Source organism: Caloenas nicobarica, chromosome 7 (genome assembly GCF_036013445.1).
Source record: "Caloenas nicobarica isolate bCalNic1 chromosome 7, bCalNic1.hap1, whole genome shotgun sequence".
NCBI classification, from domain to species: Eukaryota; Metazoa; Chordata; class Aves; order Columbiformes; family Columbidae; genus Caloenas; species Caloenas nicobarica.
The window spans coordinates 15,300,624-15,317,177 of NC_088251.1; the positions used below are offsets into that span (position 1 = coordinate 15,300,624).

Sequence of the window (16,554 nt, forward strand, 5' to 3'; positions counted from 1 at the left end):
CAGCCTGCAGCCTGAAGTGGCCCCTGGACACCTTTTCCTGCCCTTTGCAGAGCCTGGGAGCAGACCCCTGGTGGGGGGAAGCACTTGCCAGGCCAAAGCGAGCAGTAGGTGAGCAGCAGGTGAGGCTGCCTCGGCTGGCTCCGGCACGGCACTGCCACCCAGCACGGCCGGCTCCGCTCCCCAGCTTTCTCTCCTCCTCCTCTCTGCCCACGGCTCCTCGGAGCCGGGGCTCTTTCTCCTTGTCCACCTGTCAAGCCCTGGACCTGGCAGCGTGGGGAGGGAAAACCCACTCCAGAAAAAGCTGCTTTTCCTCACCCTGGCCCTGAAACCTGCGATAGGTGTTGTCCCCCTCAACCCAGCTGAGTGAGAGAGGTCGATGTGTGATGCTGGGGGGGGGGACTGTAGGGAGGGGGAAAAGACTTTCACTCCTTCGGTACAAGGCCAAGAGGTGCAAAGTGCAACTGTTACTGCAAAGCAACCCGGCGTTGCTGGCAAAGGTCCCGTGCCAGGCAGTGTGGGTGCCACAGCGTGCAGCCCCCTCGGGGTGGCCAGGACTGGATGGGAATCGCCTGCGCTGCCCTTGGGAACAGATACAGTCTCGATAACAGCACCTGGAGTGGCACTCCTGAGGAGTTCATGCAAACACTGGGTCATTATCCCTTAGCCTCTCCTCCAGTAAGTCCTAATTAATTGCCTCTGCCAAGCAGGTAAATGGTAATTGCCTCAGTTTGAGACCTGGCTAGTGTCAGTGCGCCGGTGCTGCAGAATCACGCCTTTCTGAGTGACCACAGCTTGTTGACAGCCCTGCAGCTGCAGAGCTGCTTTATTAAATGGCAGTAAATCACAAGTCAGTGCAAACGGCAAGGCACCGCACCACACAGGGTGCATTGCTGCCTGCATGTCCTGCAGGCTGGGAGCTCACCAAAATTTCTGCACTGATTACAGAGGAGGCTTGGATCTGCTCAGTTTGCCCTAGGCCCATCTTCTGCCACTGAGGCATAAGCAGGATTTGAAGACTTACAGTATTTCTGGCATCTGGCTACCCAGCTGGGATGCTGCTCTGCTCCCAGCCGGCCTGGCTGTGCAGATGGAGCATGCAGAGGTGTGCAGTTGTCCTGGTGGGTCCCAGGAGTGCTGGGCCTTCTACACTGGAAAATTTAGGTTTGCTTTGAACGTGTCACGTGGTGCCCACACACCTGGATGTCCAAGGCAGAAGGGTAATTATGGGTGCTCTGGCAGTGGGAGACAAACAAAACTGCAGTCTGTGTCCTGCCAGCAGTATGCGTATATAAGTGTGCCCGCTGGGGACTGAGGGGATACCTGCCAGCCCTGTGACAACAGGGGGCTTGATCTCACCTGGAGTTCAGGCAAGCAATAGGCCAGAGTGGGAGGAGAAGGGTTATTCCAGTTTTGCAGCATAAACTTTTGTTCCCTGGGACATGTTACTGATTGCTTCTCTCTTTGTCTCTCTAGTGAGGATGCAGCAGAGGCAATAGCAATAGACTCTAACAATCAGCCGAAGTCTCCACTGGAAAAATTTATGGTCAGACTGTGTACACATCACCAGAAGCAATTCATTCGTGTGCTAAACGACATATACACTGAAGTACAACCAGACTCTGAAGGCCAGCAGTTGTCTGAATCCGAGAGCATGGAGGCATCTACTTGTGGCTCTGGTTGTAGCCAGCGAAGCACTGAAAATCAGGATAAGGGTGCTACTTGTACTGAATCAAAGCCCCCTTCTTCCTCGGACCCAGGACAGTCGGGGTCTGATGGCCCCCTGCATGTTATGGGACAAGCCCCGAAGCAACCGGTGGAGCTGAAGTCTCTGGACAAAGCAGAGAGCTCCAGTCCTGCTTTGAGAAGGGACTTCTGTGAGCTCCCCGCCACCAGGCTTCGTTCTGCTAGTCCAAAGGATAGTTCCACCCAAGGATACCTCAGCATGTTGAACTCTTCCTCTTTGAATTTCCATCATGCCGCAAAGAGCCTGGAAGGGCAGCAAGCTGCTGGACACGAGCAAGAAGCTGGTGTCAGAAAGTGTGAGGACAATAAAGAGCAGCTAGCAGGTAAGACTCTCGTGGAAGGTTATATCTCGGTCAAAGTGGCAAACGTGAACAGCAGCGAGGACAGCTTAGACAGCTGTCTGGGGTCCCAAAAGAGCTCTTTCAGAGCTTTGCCGGAAGAGTCCTGGGATCCTGGCTTTGCGGTGACCCCCCCTCGCAGAGCTGACAAAGAGAACACTTTGCAATGCAGCTCAAAAGCATCTTTGCACCAGGACTTAGACGCAAAAGAACAAGATGCGAGACCAAAGCAAGAAAACCACCTGCATGCCGTGGCCAAGGGCAAGGCAGGCTGCCCCCTGCTTCCAGCCGACAAGGGCCCGCTGGACAAGTCCAAAGAGGGCTGGCTGCCCACCGGCACCACGCCAGCCGCCCACCGGACCCCCGGGGGGCATCCCCGCACCAAGGCAGCCACCCTCCGGTCCACTCGGAAGAGCAAGAAGGCGTCGGGGCTGAGGATCAACGACTACGACAACCAGTGCGACGTGGTCTACATCAGCCAGCCCATCACCGAGTGCCATTTCGAGAGCCAGCGGTCGGTGTCGTCCCGCAAGACGGCGAGGAAGAGCACCCGGGGTTACTACTTCAACGGGGAGTGCTGCGAGCTCCCCACCGTCCGCACGCTGGTGAAGAGCTCCCGGGGAGAGGAGAGGGGCAGCGGCCTGGCCCTGCGAACAGAGACCCTCGTCAGCGCTAAGCCGCCCCTGGTGCTCTCAGTGGGGGGGTCTGCAGGGGCAGGACGGGAAGGCGAGAAAAGGGTTTCTCTGAGGCTCCTGGCTAAAGGGGCACCAACCGGGCGAGAAACGAGAGAGAGAGCTGAGCTGGGCGCTGTGCAGCCCCGGGACACCCGGGCGCTGCGGTCGAGGGAAGCTGCCATGGCTGTGCCCTTCTTCTCCCTCTCTGCTCCACCCAGCCCGCAGAAAGAGGACAGCTCGGCCGGCTTGCTGCCCCCTGCCTCCCCTCCTGCTGAAGGAGGGAGTACGAGAGTGGGAGGCACCGTTCCCGGGGAGGCTGGCAGCAGCCTGGGCTCCTCCAGGGACAGCAGCGGCAGTGGGCAGGCTGCCGATATTGCTGCGCTTCCCACCTCAGAAGCACCTGGCGGGGAGGAAGGTTGCCCAGGCTCTGATGTACAAACTGATCCAGACCTCCCCACCAGCCCGGAGCCAAAGTCCCCCTCACACGCCCCTGCCGCTGCGGACACGGCATTCCTGGCCCCTGACGGTGCTGGGGACCCTGCCCAGCTTCCAGGTGCGGGAGACACGGAGCCCTACGGGCCATGCCCGGCAGAGCCCTCCCCATGCTCTCCAGACCAGCAGGCTCCTGATGAGCCACCTGCCGCCACGGACGGGGAGAGCCCCCCAGAGCCACCTGCCACCTTGCAGTGCGTGGATGTGAACAAAAGCATCGATGCTGAACCAGAAGCTGAATTATTGGGCGTGGCAGGTGAGCAAGAGGAGGCCGTGCCAGCCAGCACAGCCCTCCCCGCAGTCTCAGAAGGGGAGGCAGTGCAGAATAGCAGCCCAGCAGGTGAAAAAGAACCTGTTGAAGGGGAGATGCCACCTGAACCCCACAGCTCAGACGCTGCAGGGAAAGATTCCACCTCTTCCAAAGACAGTCTAGACAAGAAACGAAAGAAAGGCAGGAGAGTTCTTGTGGCATCGGACCGGTGTCTCCGAAGCCAGCAATCCCAGTCACCTGCCGAGGGCAATGCTGAGGATGCTCATTCTTCCAGCTCTGTGCAGCTTCCTTACCTGCAGATCAAATTCTCCAAGACCCCTGGCGCTAAGCGGTTCAAGAGAGAAGTGCAGCTGGATGGGGCAGTATCCGTGCACTTCCCAAGCGAATGCTTCCCCAACGTGCTGCTCAAATCCAGCAAGGGGCTGGACACCGGCCGGGCACCAGAGAGCATCGCTGAGCAGCAGCCAGACGAGGAGAATGGTGTCACTACTAGACAAGCCCATAAAAGCATCTTAGCGAAAGAGACTGCAGCACAGGGAGAAAATTCCTCTAAAGACGACCCCGCTGCTAATGGCAGCCAAAGTCAACTGGGTGAGATGCTGGAAATCTGCGTCAAGGCTGATTCTGAGAAGCAAAGCATTCTCCTCCCTCTGGAGACCAGCGTACCTGCAAATGATACCGAGCAAGTGGATGTGAAACCAGCTGATGGCAGCGCAAAAGACGAGAAGAGCTCCAACACGGGCAAGCTGGAGAACTCCGAGCTGGTGGCCAATTCACCTCCGTGTCCCAGCAGCAGAGGAGGAAGCAAGCATCTTCCAGCAAAGGCTGTGAAGCATAAAAAGGTTGCCCTGCAATTTTATAACTTAAGACACGCACCTGCACCTGTAGACACGGCAAAAAAGAGCACACAAGGGAAGGAGTCTATGCAAGCGATCCCCAAACTGAGGGATGAATACAGTCCAGGGAATGACAACTCCCCAGCATTGGAGGACATGGACATGGCTGACAGCAAACCAAAGTTCATGGAGTGGTGTGCTGAAGAGGACACCCAAGAGCTCATTGCTGAATTCAATGCCCAGTACATGAAAGTTCAGAAGGGCTGGATTCAGCTGGAGAAGGAGGTGCAGCCAGCCCCCAAGGTAAAGAACAAAGCCGACAAGCTGAAAGAGATTTGGAAAAGCAAGAAAAGGACACGGAAAAGTAGAGGGTCGCTAGAAGTGCAAAAGCTTTCTCCTGTCCAGATGCTGTTTATGAAGGCCTTTAAGCTGTCCGACATCTGCCAGTGGTTTATGGAGACAACTGAAACCAGGTCGCTAGTGATCGTGAAGAAACTCAACACCCGTCTCCCGGGGGAGATCCCCCCCATCAAAGTCCCCATGCAGAAATACTCCTCCTCCAGTCTCTATCCCAGCTCACTGCAAGCCGAACGTTTGAAAAAACACCTCAAGAAGTTCGCCGCCACTACTCCGGCTCGGAATAACCTGAAGAACCAAAAGCTTTGGGCCAAAATTCGGGAGAACGCTGATAAAGCGGAGGCTGAAGAAGCCACCGCTCCCAGCCAGACGTCTCCAGCCGATGCCAGCACTGAGGACTTGAGTGAAGACAAAACCATCCAGCCTGCCCCCAGCTTGCCCACGCAGGCCAGCACCAGGATCCTGCGCAAGTACTCCAACCTACGGGGCAAGCTGCGAGCCCAGCACCGCCTGGTGAAGGCGGAGAAGAAGAGCGATGGCCCCGGGGACCACCCACCCCTGGAGACCAAGCAGAGCCGGAAGAGCGTGTGCATCAACCCGCTGATGTCTCCAAAATTGGCCTTGCAGATCAAAGCAGACGCCTTTCCTGCAAAGTCTCTGTCAGTGGATGGGATGGGAAAGGGGCGGAAGGGGAAGGGCAGGTCCCAGGAGGACCCCTTGCCCAAAGCCGACCTCCAGCTCAGCAGGAAGAAGAGGACGCTGAAGGAGAGCGGGAGCGTCCAGGAGCGGTCTGGCTCCTCCACCAAGGACAAGCTGCCTGCCAAGAAGGCCAGTAAAATAAAGCATTCGGAGGTCAGCATGAAAGCTCCTGCCACCCGAAAGCAGGCTGCCATGGAAAGGAGCAATAAACTGTCTAGGAAAATGTCTTTGAAAGAGAAGAGAGCCCCGAAAAGGCAGCTGGAGAAGCTGCGGCTCCCCACACGAAAGGGCAAGGAGAACACGAGCAGACGGGCTGTGCTGGCCCTCAGCCACGATGAGCTGGCCACGTCCCCAAAGCAGAAGCCCCTGGGGGAGTCCTCCACACGGTCGCAAAAGATGGCCAACAAGAAACCCAGCGGTGGGAAGACCCTGACAAGGTCCATGAAGAAGATGCAGGAGAGCAACGGGTCGCAGGGCAAGAGGAAGCTGAGGGCAAAAGTGGACTGTTCGCACAGCAAGCGCTCGCGCCTGGATCCGAAATAGTGAAGAACCGGTAGCCGTGTACAAAACTGATATATAGTAGTAACCCTTTACCATGCATTAACTAAAGCTGCTTTTATAAGCTGTAGCAAGCCTTTAAAATCCGCAGTTTTAAAGGATAACGCCCGTGATTTTAGGCATCGGCAGATGTGTCTCGGACAGAGAAGAGGTCGGCCTGTCTGGCTCTGCTGTTCAGAAGGAAGTTTCTGGAGTTGGAAAGTTCCTTGCGTTTTTTTAAAACTTGGAACCAGGCAGTTTTAGTTAAAAGTACAGTGCCTTATTTATCACTTTAAAAATAAAAATAAGAAGCTCGTCTGTGTGATTTGGAGGCTTGCGTTTTATACTTGAGGCACAAGCACTTGTACTGTAGCAGAAAGAAAACCACCTTCGTGCACATGAAGTAGCTTTCAGCAGCCTTTGGGTGCACGCAAACATTTCCCTTTCCTTCAGAGTCCTCCTTCTGTTTGTCTTCTTAGTGGCATTCAAAGCAAAACCAAAACATTTCCCATCATTGAGGGAGAGAAAGGCAAATCTGTCTTTTGTCGGTTCGTTAGTAGCGGCTGCTGGTGTCCCATACTGTTACCTGCACAAAAGTGTTAATTAGCTACTGGTGTGTGTACTGCTGATGGGGGGCTGCCACGCTCCCCAGTTGCACAGCCCGAGGGGTGGGGAGGTCCCGCTCAGGCAGAGGTGATGCTGCAGGTACCAGGCTGCCGTGTCCACTGCTGCCGGGCAGGCGCACTGGGCTGTATCTCTCTTTATTTCTTGCTGGCTTCAGGGATGAATCGGTCCTGCCATGCCCTGCTTTTGGACAGACCTCCTGCTCCCATTTTGCTGCGCTCATGGTGATTTCTGTGGTCTCTGATGGCAAAGCAGTTTCCACAGCGCTTTGCTGAAGGCTGAATCTCTCCTTTTTTACAGGCTCGAGCTCCTGATGCAGCAGGTGCTCTGCAGCAGGAGAGCCCTGGCCGTTGCCCTGTGCTCTTGTACATGTCTTGCCTGGCACCCTCCTAAGCCAGGATTTGCAGTTGGAATAGGGTTGAGAGAAGGGACTGACTTAAGTTTATTTTTTTACTGTAATTTGCATTTTGTCCTTTTACTAGCAGGTTGCGGTTGGTTTGTCCTTGCTTGTGCGTGGTGCTGTGGAGTCTGAAAGCGGCCAAGCCTCTGCCCTGTCCTGCACGAGCCCTTTGCAGGGCTCCTCTGCAAGCCCCTGCGGCACATTTAAAAGCCAGCTGGGAGTCTGCGGTGGCGGAACAGGATCACAGTGCCCAGCAGCTCTGAGAAAAACCTGTTAGAGGGGCACAGAGCAGGCGGCTGTGCTGGCTCTGCCGGACAGGGATGCTTGCTGGCTGAGAAGGGACTGTTGGGTCTGTGCTCGGGGACGGGACTCTCCTCAGCCATTGCATCTCCATCATTTCACTTTCGTGTCGCTGCACAAAGTCTGTGTGCGTGAATCCTGATGCAAGCCTCCCCCCGTGCAGAAAGCACCGATGCCCGAGAGGGCACCGTGAGGGCTCTGGGGTCACCCAACCTTTAACAGCCGCTCGCTGGTCCTTGCTCAGCGCCTTGTCCCTGCTCAGGGCGAGGCTGCAGGCATTGGAGAGATGCTTGCTCTGGGGGCAGAGGCTCGAGAGAGCTCAGCTGCAATAGGAATTGCTTTTCATGGTTGGCATTGAACCCCAGATCCCAAAGCCTGTGGACTGGAGGTGGAAAGCAGATAATTGTCTTTAAATCTTTCATTGTACCCATTTAGTATAGAGGATGAAAGAAGGCGGTAGAGATTTGCACGCCCTTCACAGAGCACGTCTGGCTCTCTTGCAGGTATTCCCTTCCCCCAGCGCTGACGCACATGAGGCTGCGGCACATTTTTCTCTTACTATGAAATGGCTGATTTAAAAAAAGAGAAATTCTTTACCTTTCCTTTGAATCATGCTAGAATAAGTTAACTCTCTGAACAGCTAGGAAGTGATTAAATCTAGCCTGTCACTCCCTGTACAGATTAATATGAAGTTATCTATTACTTTAATTTTTACCACATGCATTAAATATGTCAAACATTCCATCAGAAAAGATTTAAAAGCATTTCAGGAGAGGTGTGAGGCAGGAGGGCACTGATGGCAATTAAATGACTGAGCTGTACCTTTCCTACAGGTTGTCTTTCCCTGTTGTTTCTCCACCCATACTTTGGGTCCCCACTCTTCCCTCCGGCTGGGGCAGCCTCTCCGTAGGCAGTTGGGCCTGGGGTTCCCCCTCCTTCCCCTGGGCTGCAGCTCCTGATGCTGCTCCCCAGCAGCAAACCTCCTTTTTCCCATCCTTTCCAACCCCTCTTTCCCAATCCTTCACCATCGCTCCTGCAGCACCTGTGGGGCACCAGGTGCTCCTCGGGGCTTTCTCTGTCCCTTTCTCTCTAATTTTTTAGCTGCTGGTAAATGCAGGTTGCTCTGCTCTCCATCTTCTGTGCTTCTGGCAGTGGGAACTTCATTAGGATAAAAACCTGGACAAAACAAGTGGAGAGAGGCTTTCTGGTTGGGGTGCTGCTGCTCCAGCCTCCCACCTGTCTTCCTGCACCCTGGGGCTCCACCAGCACCAGTTGGCCCAGCGTGGCAAGGGTGGCAGACAGCGGGTGTCACACTGGTGTGGGAGAGGAGCATCTGGCTGGGTTTGGCGCGTGCCGCTTGGTTTAGGTGTTCCCGGCAGTGTCTGTGAGAGCTCTGGAGAGGAATGGCCAGGACCCATCATGAGGAGGAATCAGAGATGCTCAAAGGGCAACTGCATTCCTCCCCCACCCTTTTGAATTCCGAGGATCAGTCTGTAGTTTTCTGCCAAACTGCTGTGTTTCAGCTCAGTTGGATGGAGATCTCCTGTGCTGAAGGCAGGTCCCTGTGGGACTAAGCCCTGTCAGCAGATGCTGTAGGAGTCGCAGGGCTCTGGGAGGGACTGAGGTGGCCTTGGCCACTCTGGGCAGCGTGCAGGCAAAGTGGCCTGAGGCACAAAGCGCTCGCAGGCTGTCCCAGGCTCCCATCGCCTTCAGCCAGCAGCTCTGTCCCTCCCGGGGGGGATGCCAGGGGTGTTCAGCAATCCCTGGCTTTCCCACATCAGCTCCAGCGTGCTCTGTGCAAAGAGTAACACTTGTGAAATCTGTGCAAGGAGCCTACTGACTTTTAATGGGAGCTGGGCAGTGCCTCGTAGATGTAAATCTGAATTTCTGCTCCCTTTAATGAGGAAAGGTAGAGGGTGTGCTTTGTGTCAGGATGGGGCTGAAACAAGTGGTCTGAGCTTGGCTGTTTTTCTTGTCTTCAGAAAGGAAATGAAGAGAAAGCAAATAATTCTGAGGCTTTTTTCAAAGATTGGCCTCAGACTGCTGCCTGGGGCCAGCCCAGACTGGGCGTGTGCTGCGTTATCCCTCGTGGGCGCCTGGCCCGGGTGGGCAGATGAGCAGCACTGTGGGCATCCACAGGGACGGGGAGCAGGGGCTCGCAGGAGTTACCAAGGCGGGGGTGACTTGATCTGGGGTCTTGTCAGCTCCCTGCTCAGGGCTGCTCTGTTCCCCACCTTCTCCTTTTCTCCCAACAACTCCCCTTTATTTAAAAATTACAGTTTTGAGGAGAACCGGAGTGATTTCGTCTCTCCATCGTGCCGCTTGTGAGGAGCCAGCAGGAATGTTTCCTCCCACAGCTGCTGCGCTCGGTGGTGGGTTTAAATCATGCAGGTGGTTTTTACAGAGAGGAGGCTTGTTTGTCAAGGGATGGGTAGGGTGAAGCCATCACCTGTGGCTGAGTTATTGCAGCGAGCACTCGGGGCATGCCCTCGCCAGCCCACCTCCCAGTGGGAATATTGGTGCTTTAGTGTAAATTCTCTGAATTTCAGATTTGTGCAATCCTTTGGATTACCCCAGGGGAGAGATAGACCAGGGATGGTCATCCTCTCTAGAAAAGCATTGAGAGTTTCTGCTCTGAGGAAACCCCCAGCTCCTTGCCGGGCTGCTTTCCCTGCTGTCACCGCTCTGGGAGATGCTGTTTGTGGCCCCTTGGCCTCCCCTGTGTGCATTCTCCACTTGACACCAGTAGTAGCTGCCAGGTCTTGCAGACTACAAGACCTGCTTTTAATGTGCTTCACACTTACTTTTGTGAGAGCTTTACTTTGGGGCAGGAAGGAGGAATGCTGTAATTTGCTAATTAATTAAAGGGTCTGCATGTGAGGTGACTCCCTGGCAGGGTGGCATTGCCTGGGTAGCTCTGTTTTCTTTATCAGTGCTCAGATGTTTGAATTTTTTTCCTTTTCTTTTTTTCCTATTCAGTCCTCATGTTGCATTACTCCCTTCCCAATTTACTTCTCAACTTCCCCTCTCCATGCAGCCATGTTTCAGCTAGAAGAGTACACAAAAGACACAGAAATACGTAGAGGTAATAGCATATATAACCTGTTGCTCTTTGTTATTGACTTGGCACTTGCACTGCTTGCTTCTGTTTGTTCTGCAGCGAGGCAGTGGTGAGGTGTGCTGCTGGGGCACGGCCCCCGCTTCAGAGCAACCTATTTGCAGTAAATGAAGTTTCTACGCAATGCAAGGGATGCACAGGGAGCTGCAGCCGATCTTAATGAATGGAAGGAGATCAGCAACAGGCTTTATTGCCTTGTTCCACATGGCCATCAGCGCGTTTCTGCTTGCTGTGGTGCAGTGCTGCCCACTGGCACTACCACAGTGCCATCCTCAGCTCTGCAGCCTCATTGCGCTCCTCCTCTTCCTCCTTCTCCTCCTCCTCAGCCACCCCGCAGCTTCCTGCTCTGCATCCTCAGCCCCCATTTCAGCACAAGTGCTGTGTCCCACAAAACAGGACTCTCATTTTGCTGTTACTTTGGCTTTCCGTGCTGGCCACTTTCTCATCCTATTCTTGAAACTGTAATAGTCTCCATCCCAGCTCCTCTGGTCTGTCTACCAGCAGCAGCATCTTTTTAGCTCTGCACCTCCACAGATGTCTTCACTGTCCCTTTGCTGCCAGACCTCCCCACCTCGTTTGCATGGTTACCTTTTCCTCTCTCACCTTGTCATTGGCAGCTCAGGGTCTTCACACTTCTTGTGATCAGGAACCATCCATCTTAACTGACCTCCAGGAGGGGCTGGGTTTGCTGAGCTCAGAGTCAAAATTTATCTGTTGGGGGATTGAGGGCTGCAGCAAGAGCAGTTGGAGCCCAGGATGGCTCCTTCTGATTGTAGCTGTTTGGTTCTTGTCTAGCAATGCGTGCCCTGGAGTGAGTGTCTTGGCTGATGGGGTGTGTGCAGTATATCCAAGGTGTGCACATGTTTGTATTCATCACTAATAATTCATCACTGATGAGGCCCTTGCTCCTGTTTGCTGTGTGTAGTGGTGTTTCTGTGATCAGTTGCCCACATATCAGTGAAACGCATTTGAGGAAACGTCTTCCAAAGCGCTGGGTCGCTGGTGCTGACGCTTCCAGCTGCATTGCTGATCATCCTCCGTGAGCCGGGACAGTGAGATGACCTTGTCTCCACTGCTCTCGTGTCCCCGTCCCTCCTGGGCTGGGGAGAGCTGTGCGGTGCTGGACCTAGCAGGCTGACAGGAATCTGGAGCTGCTTTTTGCTGGTGTGTGGATGAGCAAAGCTGCAGCCCAGGCTGTGTCCCAGCCACTTGCACAGCACCTTTGGAAATGCTGATGTTTCTGAAAGCTCTGCTAGCCCCTTGTAACCTCCCAGGAAATAGACACGCAATCTCAGAAGGATGCAGATGTACTGCTGTCCTGCTTTTAAGAACTGTTGATGGACAGTTTCTCCCTCCAGCCTGTATTCTTTCAGTGTGACAACTGCATTCCCTGTTGAAGGTGGCTGGGAAAGCTGCAGTGCCCAGCCTCCCGTGGGCACGGGCAGTGCCTGGGGCGGCAGGGAGCTGTGGGCTTCTGTCTGTCCGGCATGGGCTGTCGCCTTTCCACCGTCGGTTGTTGCACCAGGGGAAGAGGGCTGAGCCCCAGCCACGGCATCCTGCAGTCTGCATCCTTGGGCTGTACGCGTGGACGGCCCAGGAGCGAGGTGTGGGGAGGCTCCCCCTGCCAGGGAATGCCACTGCAGCTTTTCTTGTAGCGGTAGGTGTTTTTGAGCAAACGGCAAGGCTACGATGTCCCCACATCGCCCGTGTTTCCCTTGACCCCATGTATCGTAGCATCCGTTTGGCCCATCCTTTAGCTTGGTGGTTGTGAAATGAATCCATCTGTTCTAAGATGTTCTCAGGAGTTCTTGTTTGTATTAAGCTCACCCCTAGGCTTAGCAGAAATCATGGTCCCCGTTCCTCCTCCTCCCCTCCCTGTGGACAAGCCCTTTCTTTCACGAGCACTTCCACCCCCTCCCCGGAGGATGGCGGGGGGCAGCTGGCAGTTTCGAATCAGGGCAGGTTGGCAGCTCGGGGGCAGCCGGAGGAGCTGGGATGCAGCCAGCCGGTGTTTGCGGCGTGGCGTGGGTCCAGAGGCCGGGCCGGCCAGTCCCTTGGGATATGTTGCTAACTAATGTTTTCTAAGTCTGTTTGTAAGAGTACCTAATTTTAAAATGAAATGTGAATATATATTATGTGTAGGTGCCATGTAAGATAGTGTTGTGCTAGGCGGCAGGATGCTAACCTACTTTTTAAGCTTTTGGGGGGCAGGAAAAAGCATTTTTTCTCTCAATTCGTGCTCACAGATCTAATATTGTAAATAGTCTTTTTTAATATTTATTTCATGGGCTTTCCACAGATTCTTGTTCTGACTGGTGTGTTGGTTGGTGGGGCTGTATCACCCAGCGCACCGCAACCAAAGGGCTGGCTATGGCGTGGGGGGACGGGATGGGAATGGGGTGGGGGGCGGTGGCGGTGTTTCATTTGTTTTTTATGTCACATCAAAAGTTGAAGCATTAACTTTTTCTCTTCATCTCATTGTGATAATGTCAGACCTGGTCAATGGCCACGGTCCCCAGGGGGACAGTGAGCTCCCATGGCCGATGGGACGGCCGTTCCCCAGGAGGGGGGCACTGCAAGCAATAAGATTTGTAGTAATAATGCCTGCTTTGATGGCAGGGGCTCTCGGGGCTCAGGGCCAGCTGGGAATGACCCCACTCCTGGCAGGGGCTTGGTCCAGTGTGGGATGGGGGGGTCTCTTGACCTGGGGATACCCAAGGAGGTGTCCCCAGGGATGTGGGAAGTGGGAGCTGCTGTCACCCCGAGGGAACCCCCGCTAAAACGGCCAGGGTAGGGTAGGTAGTTACTGATAGCAAACTCCCACTAGTGAATTACTGCAGCGAGCAGCTGCCTTTTGGGGCTCCTGCACATCCTGTGGGTGTGGGTGACCCCCGGGACAGTGCAACAGTCACCCTTAAAACGCCAGTGCTGGTTCCAGAAGGTCGTTTGCTTACTTGCTGTTCTGCAATTTTTATTCTCCTTCCAGGGGGTGTGAGGTAATTTGGTCATTTTTTTTCCTAAGCGTGTTTGGTTTTTGATTCTGCGTTTGTTTTTTTCTGTTGTGTGTGTGTGGTTTTCTGAGTTTTTTTACCCCCTTTTTGCTGGAAGTGTTTGCTGGCTGTGCCCCCCGCCCCAGCTGTCTGTGTGGGGCAGCGTCAGCAGGATCATTGCTGCTTTTATGGTGATGGGTCCCCGATTTTGGAGGGTGGAGCGGGGAGTGCTGCTGGGTCCTGGCCCCACAGGACCCCTTGCCAGCCCCATGCTTCCTTCACCCTTGGAACAGGTGTGTTAAAAAAAAAAAAAAAAAAAAAAAGAAAGACAGAAAAGGGAAAAAAAGGCAACAACAACCCAGCAATTTTTTTCTTAAGATGCTCAAGGTTTAAATATTATCTCCACCTTGATGGCCAATGTTTTTCCTTCATCTGTGTCTGCTTCCCTGGGAGAGTTTTGTTTCTGTTTGTTTCTATATGAATTTTAGACACTGAGCTGAAAAGTCCTCCTGTCCGGTACTGTATGTTTGAGCCTAAGCAATGTGAACTGTACAGACCAGCGGTGGGAACTGGGAGCCGGTGGCGGCGCCTGGGAGAGCCGTGGCTTGGGCCGGCATTCCCGGTTGCTCTGGGGAGCGGGACGTACCGCGTCGCGAGTTGGGAAAATGAACTGTCTGCTGTGAATTCTCGGTTGGAAATGTGGAGAGGGGTTTCCATTAGATAATGTTTACATACCTCACCTGACGAACCTTTGAAAGTGTATATAAAAAAAAAAAAAAAAAAGAAAAGAAAATTATATTAAGTTGCTTTAAATCAATATGTATAGCTATAAGAGCTGGGTCATTTGAACTTTGAATATGTATTGACTCTCTAAATGTTGACATTTTGTGAACTCTGTGCTCCTGTCTTTTATTTCATCCTAGCCTATGGAAGAATTTGTGTTATTGTTCCAGGTAAAAGGTCCCTGACTCAGATCTGAACTCCTCAAGGATTCCCACCACCTTGTTTTCTTTTCTTTGCTGTCGATATTCACCCTATGAGCTTTCTAAAGGTCCGTATTTTATTGCAGCTTATTAAACATTTCTTTGATATCAACATCTGTTTGGTGTGATAACTGGGGAAGGGCGAAGGTGAGTGAGTGCACGAGGGGGGCAGTAAGCTGGCACCCTCCAGGTGGGATGGGACCCCTACTCTCTGGAGAGGGGATATAAATGCCCAGGTGGGATTTGAGTGTGCCCACACCCGAGCTGGTGGTGCCACCTTCTGTGGCACAAACAGTGCAATCCCTTCATGCTACCCAGGTCCCATCTCCCCTTCCCAAAGAGGTACAGGTGCCCCGTTTCCCCCTCAGCTGTTCCATCTCCACAAGGGACACCTGGCCCTTTGCCTTCTCCCACTGCCCCACACTCGCCCCAGGCAGTGATGGTTCCTTCTGCAAGGTGGTGCAGAGAGAACCCCGGCTTTCGCAGAACATGAACCCTCAGCCCGGGGCTGCACGTCCCCGCACTGTGTGAGCGGTGCTCTGGCCAGAAGAGGTGGCTGGGGCTGCTCCAGGAGCAGCAGGTCAACACCCATGGTAAGACCAACTATCTCCCCAGCAGCTCCTGAGCACCAGCTGCCCCCTTCTCCCCTCCAGGAAAGAAGAGGCCAAGCCTCTGACTGAATAAATGTCATGTTCACATGGAAGACAACATAGACAATACCAAACATCTCCTAAAACAATACAGCCTCTGCCAGCGGAAGGATGCTCAGTACCTCCCTTGCCAGCCTAGTACAAACCAGCGTCTTCAACAGTGACACACACAAACCCCACGGGCCAAACAAAGCCACCGTCATTTTCCTGCCCAGTAGCATCTGTAAACAAAAAGAAAACATCATTTGTTGACCCCGAACATATAAAAATACTATAACAAAATGAAATACAAATATATATTAGAATCTGTAAGTATTCTGTATAAAGAGATACTTTAGCGGTTAGCTTACAGCAAGAACAGAAACACAACACAACCAAGCCTCGGCCAGGCCACGGGCAAAATGAGACACGTCCCAGCTACTCTGTGTGGCAGAGGGGGCTCCCGTGGAGAGGACGTTTGTGGCAGAAACACATTCCCATGGCGGTGGGAATGTCCTGGATGCCGCTGGTGAGCAGGGATGGCGATGGCACCCACGGAGCCAGGTGCACCTGGCAGAGATGCCCGGAGCCTGGCTGCAGCTGGCAGTGCAGACCTGAAGCCGATGCGCTGGAATGATGAGATGGAGGGACCCGGGGTTGCTGTCCTGGGGTGACTTTGTCCACCTGGGTGACGTGGTGACACATTCTCTAGCTGCGCATAGTGTCCAAAGTCGGTCCTCCACCATCCTTGGTCCCCATGGGTGTAGAAGTGATGCTGCGAAGGTCAGGACTGTGCGGTTCCCCGGCACGGGCTCTTCGTCCTGCAGCCGCTGCAGGCTCTGAGGGGGCTGCCTGGGCACCCACACCAAGTCCAGGAGCTGATGGCACCTGCCCTGGCAGCAGGGTCGGCTCCAGGTTTGCAGGCTTGGGCATCCTCAGCATCTTCGAACTGGCCCCAGCACCCACAAGGCTGATGCCCCTGTGATGGGCACAGCAAACCCACACCCTGGCTGTCCCAGCAGCCTCCTGCCCCAGCTGCCTGGGCCAGTGGGACATGGAGCACCCAGCCGCAGAGCTCCCCCAGGGTCGAGCCTGGAGGAAAGGGGTTCTCGTGCTGCCCCATGCAGCTCCCAGCCCTGAGCAGAGCCACTCGCCTGTTCTGGCAGCATTTGGGGCCCCCTCCACTTAAATAGCACAGTGCTGGACCTCATGGAACACGGCAGGGCTGGTGCTGGGACCCCCCCAGATACCCGTGCCCCACTGCCCGCACCCTTGCTCAGCATGCCTGAGACCAGCCTGGTCCCGCTCCACCCAGTATGGCCCTGATGCCACTGCCATGGCTGGAGCTGTGTCCCATGCAACCCAGAGCTCAGCCAGTGAGCACAGCTCAGAAGTGCCACCAGATCGGGCTGCAGCTGTGGAGCTGGTGACATTATTTGGGGCACTCTGGGCTGCAGCCCCCCAGCCAGGGCACTGGGGAGCTGCTCGCTGCAGGGAGCCGGTCTCTGGGCTTGCCGGAACCACAAGACGCAAGTGCACCACGCAGCCCTCTGCCAGCCCCAG

At 54.4% G+C, this 16,554-nt stretch overlaps 1 protein-coding gene across 2 annotated transcripts in view; it reads left to right on the top strand.

The window, feature by feature from the left end:
• Positions 1-12,761, top strand: part of LCOR (ligand dependent nuclear receptor corepressor) — a 58,234-nt gene extending 45,473 nt beyond the window's left edge. For both annotated transcript variants that reach the window (XM_065638960.1, XM_065638961.1), the window contains one exon: positions 1,474-12,761. In XM_065638960.1, the coding sequence (XP_065495032.1) occupies positions 1,474-5,953 (4,480 nt within the window). In that variant the 3' untranslated portion in view covers positions 5,954-12,761. The remainder of the gene's footprint in view (positions 1-1,473) is intronic.
• Positions 12,762-16,554: the final 3,793 nt, after the last annotated feature.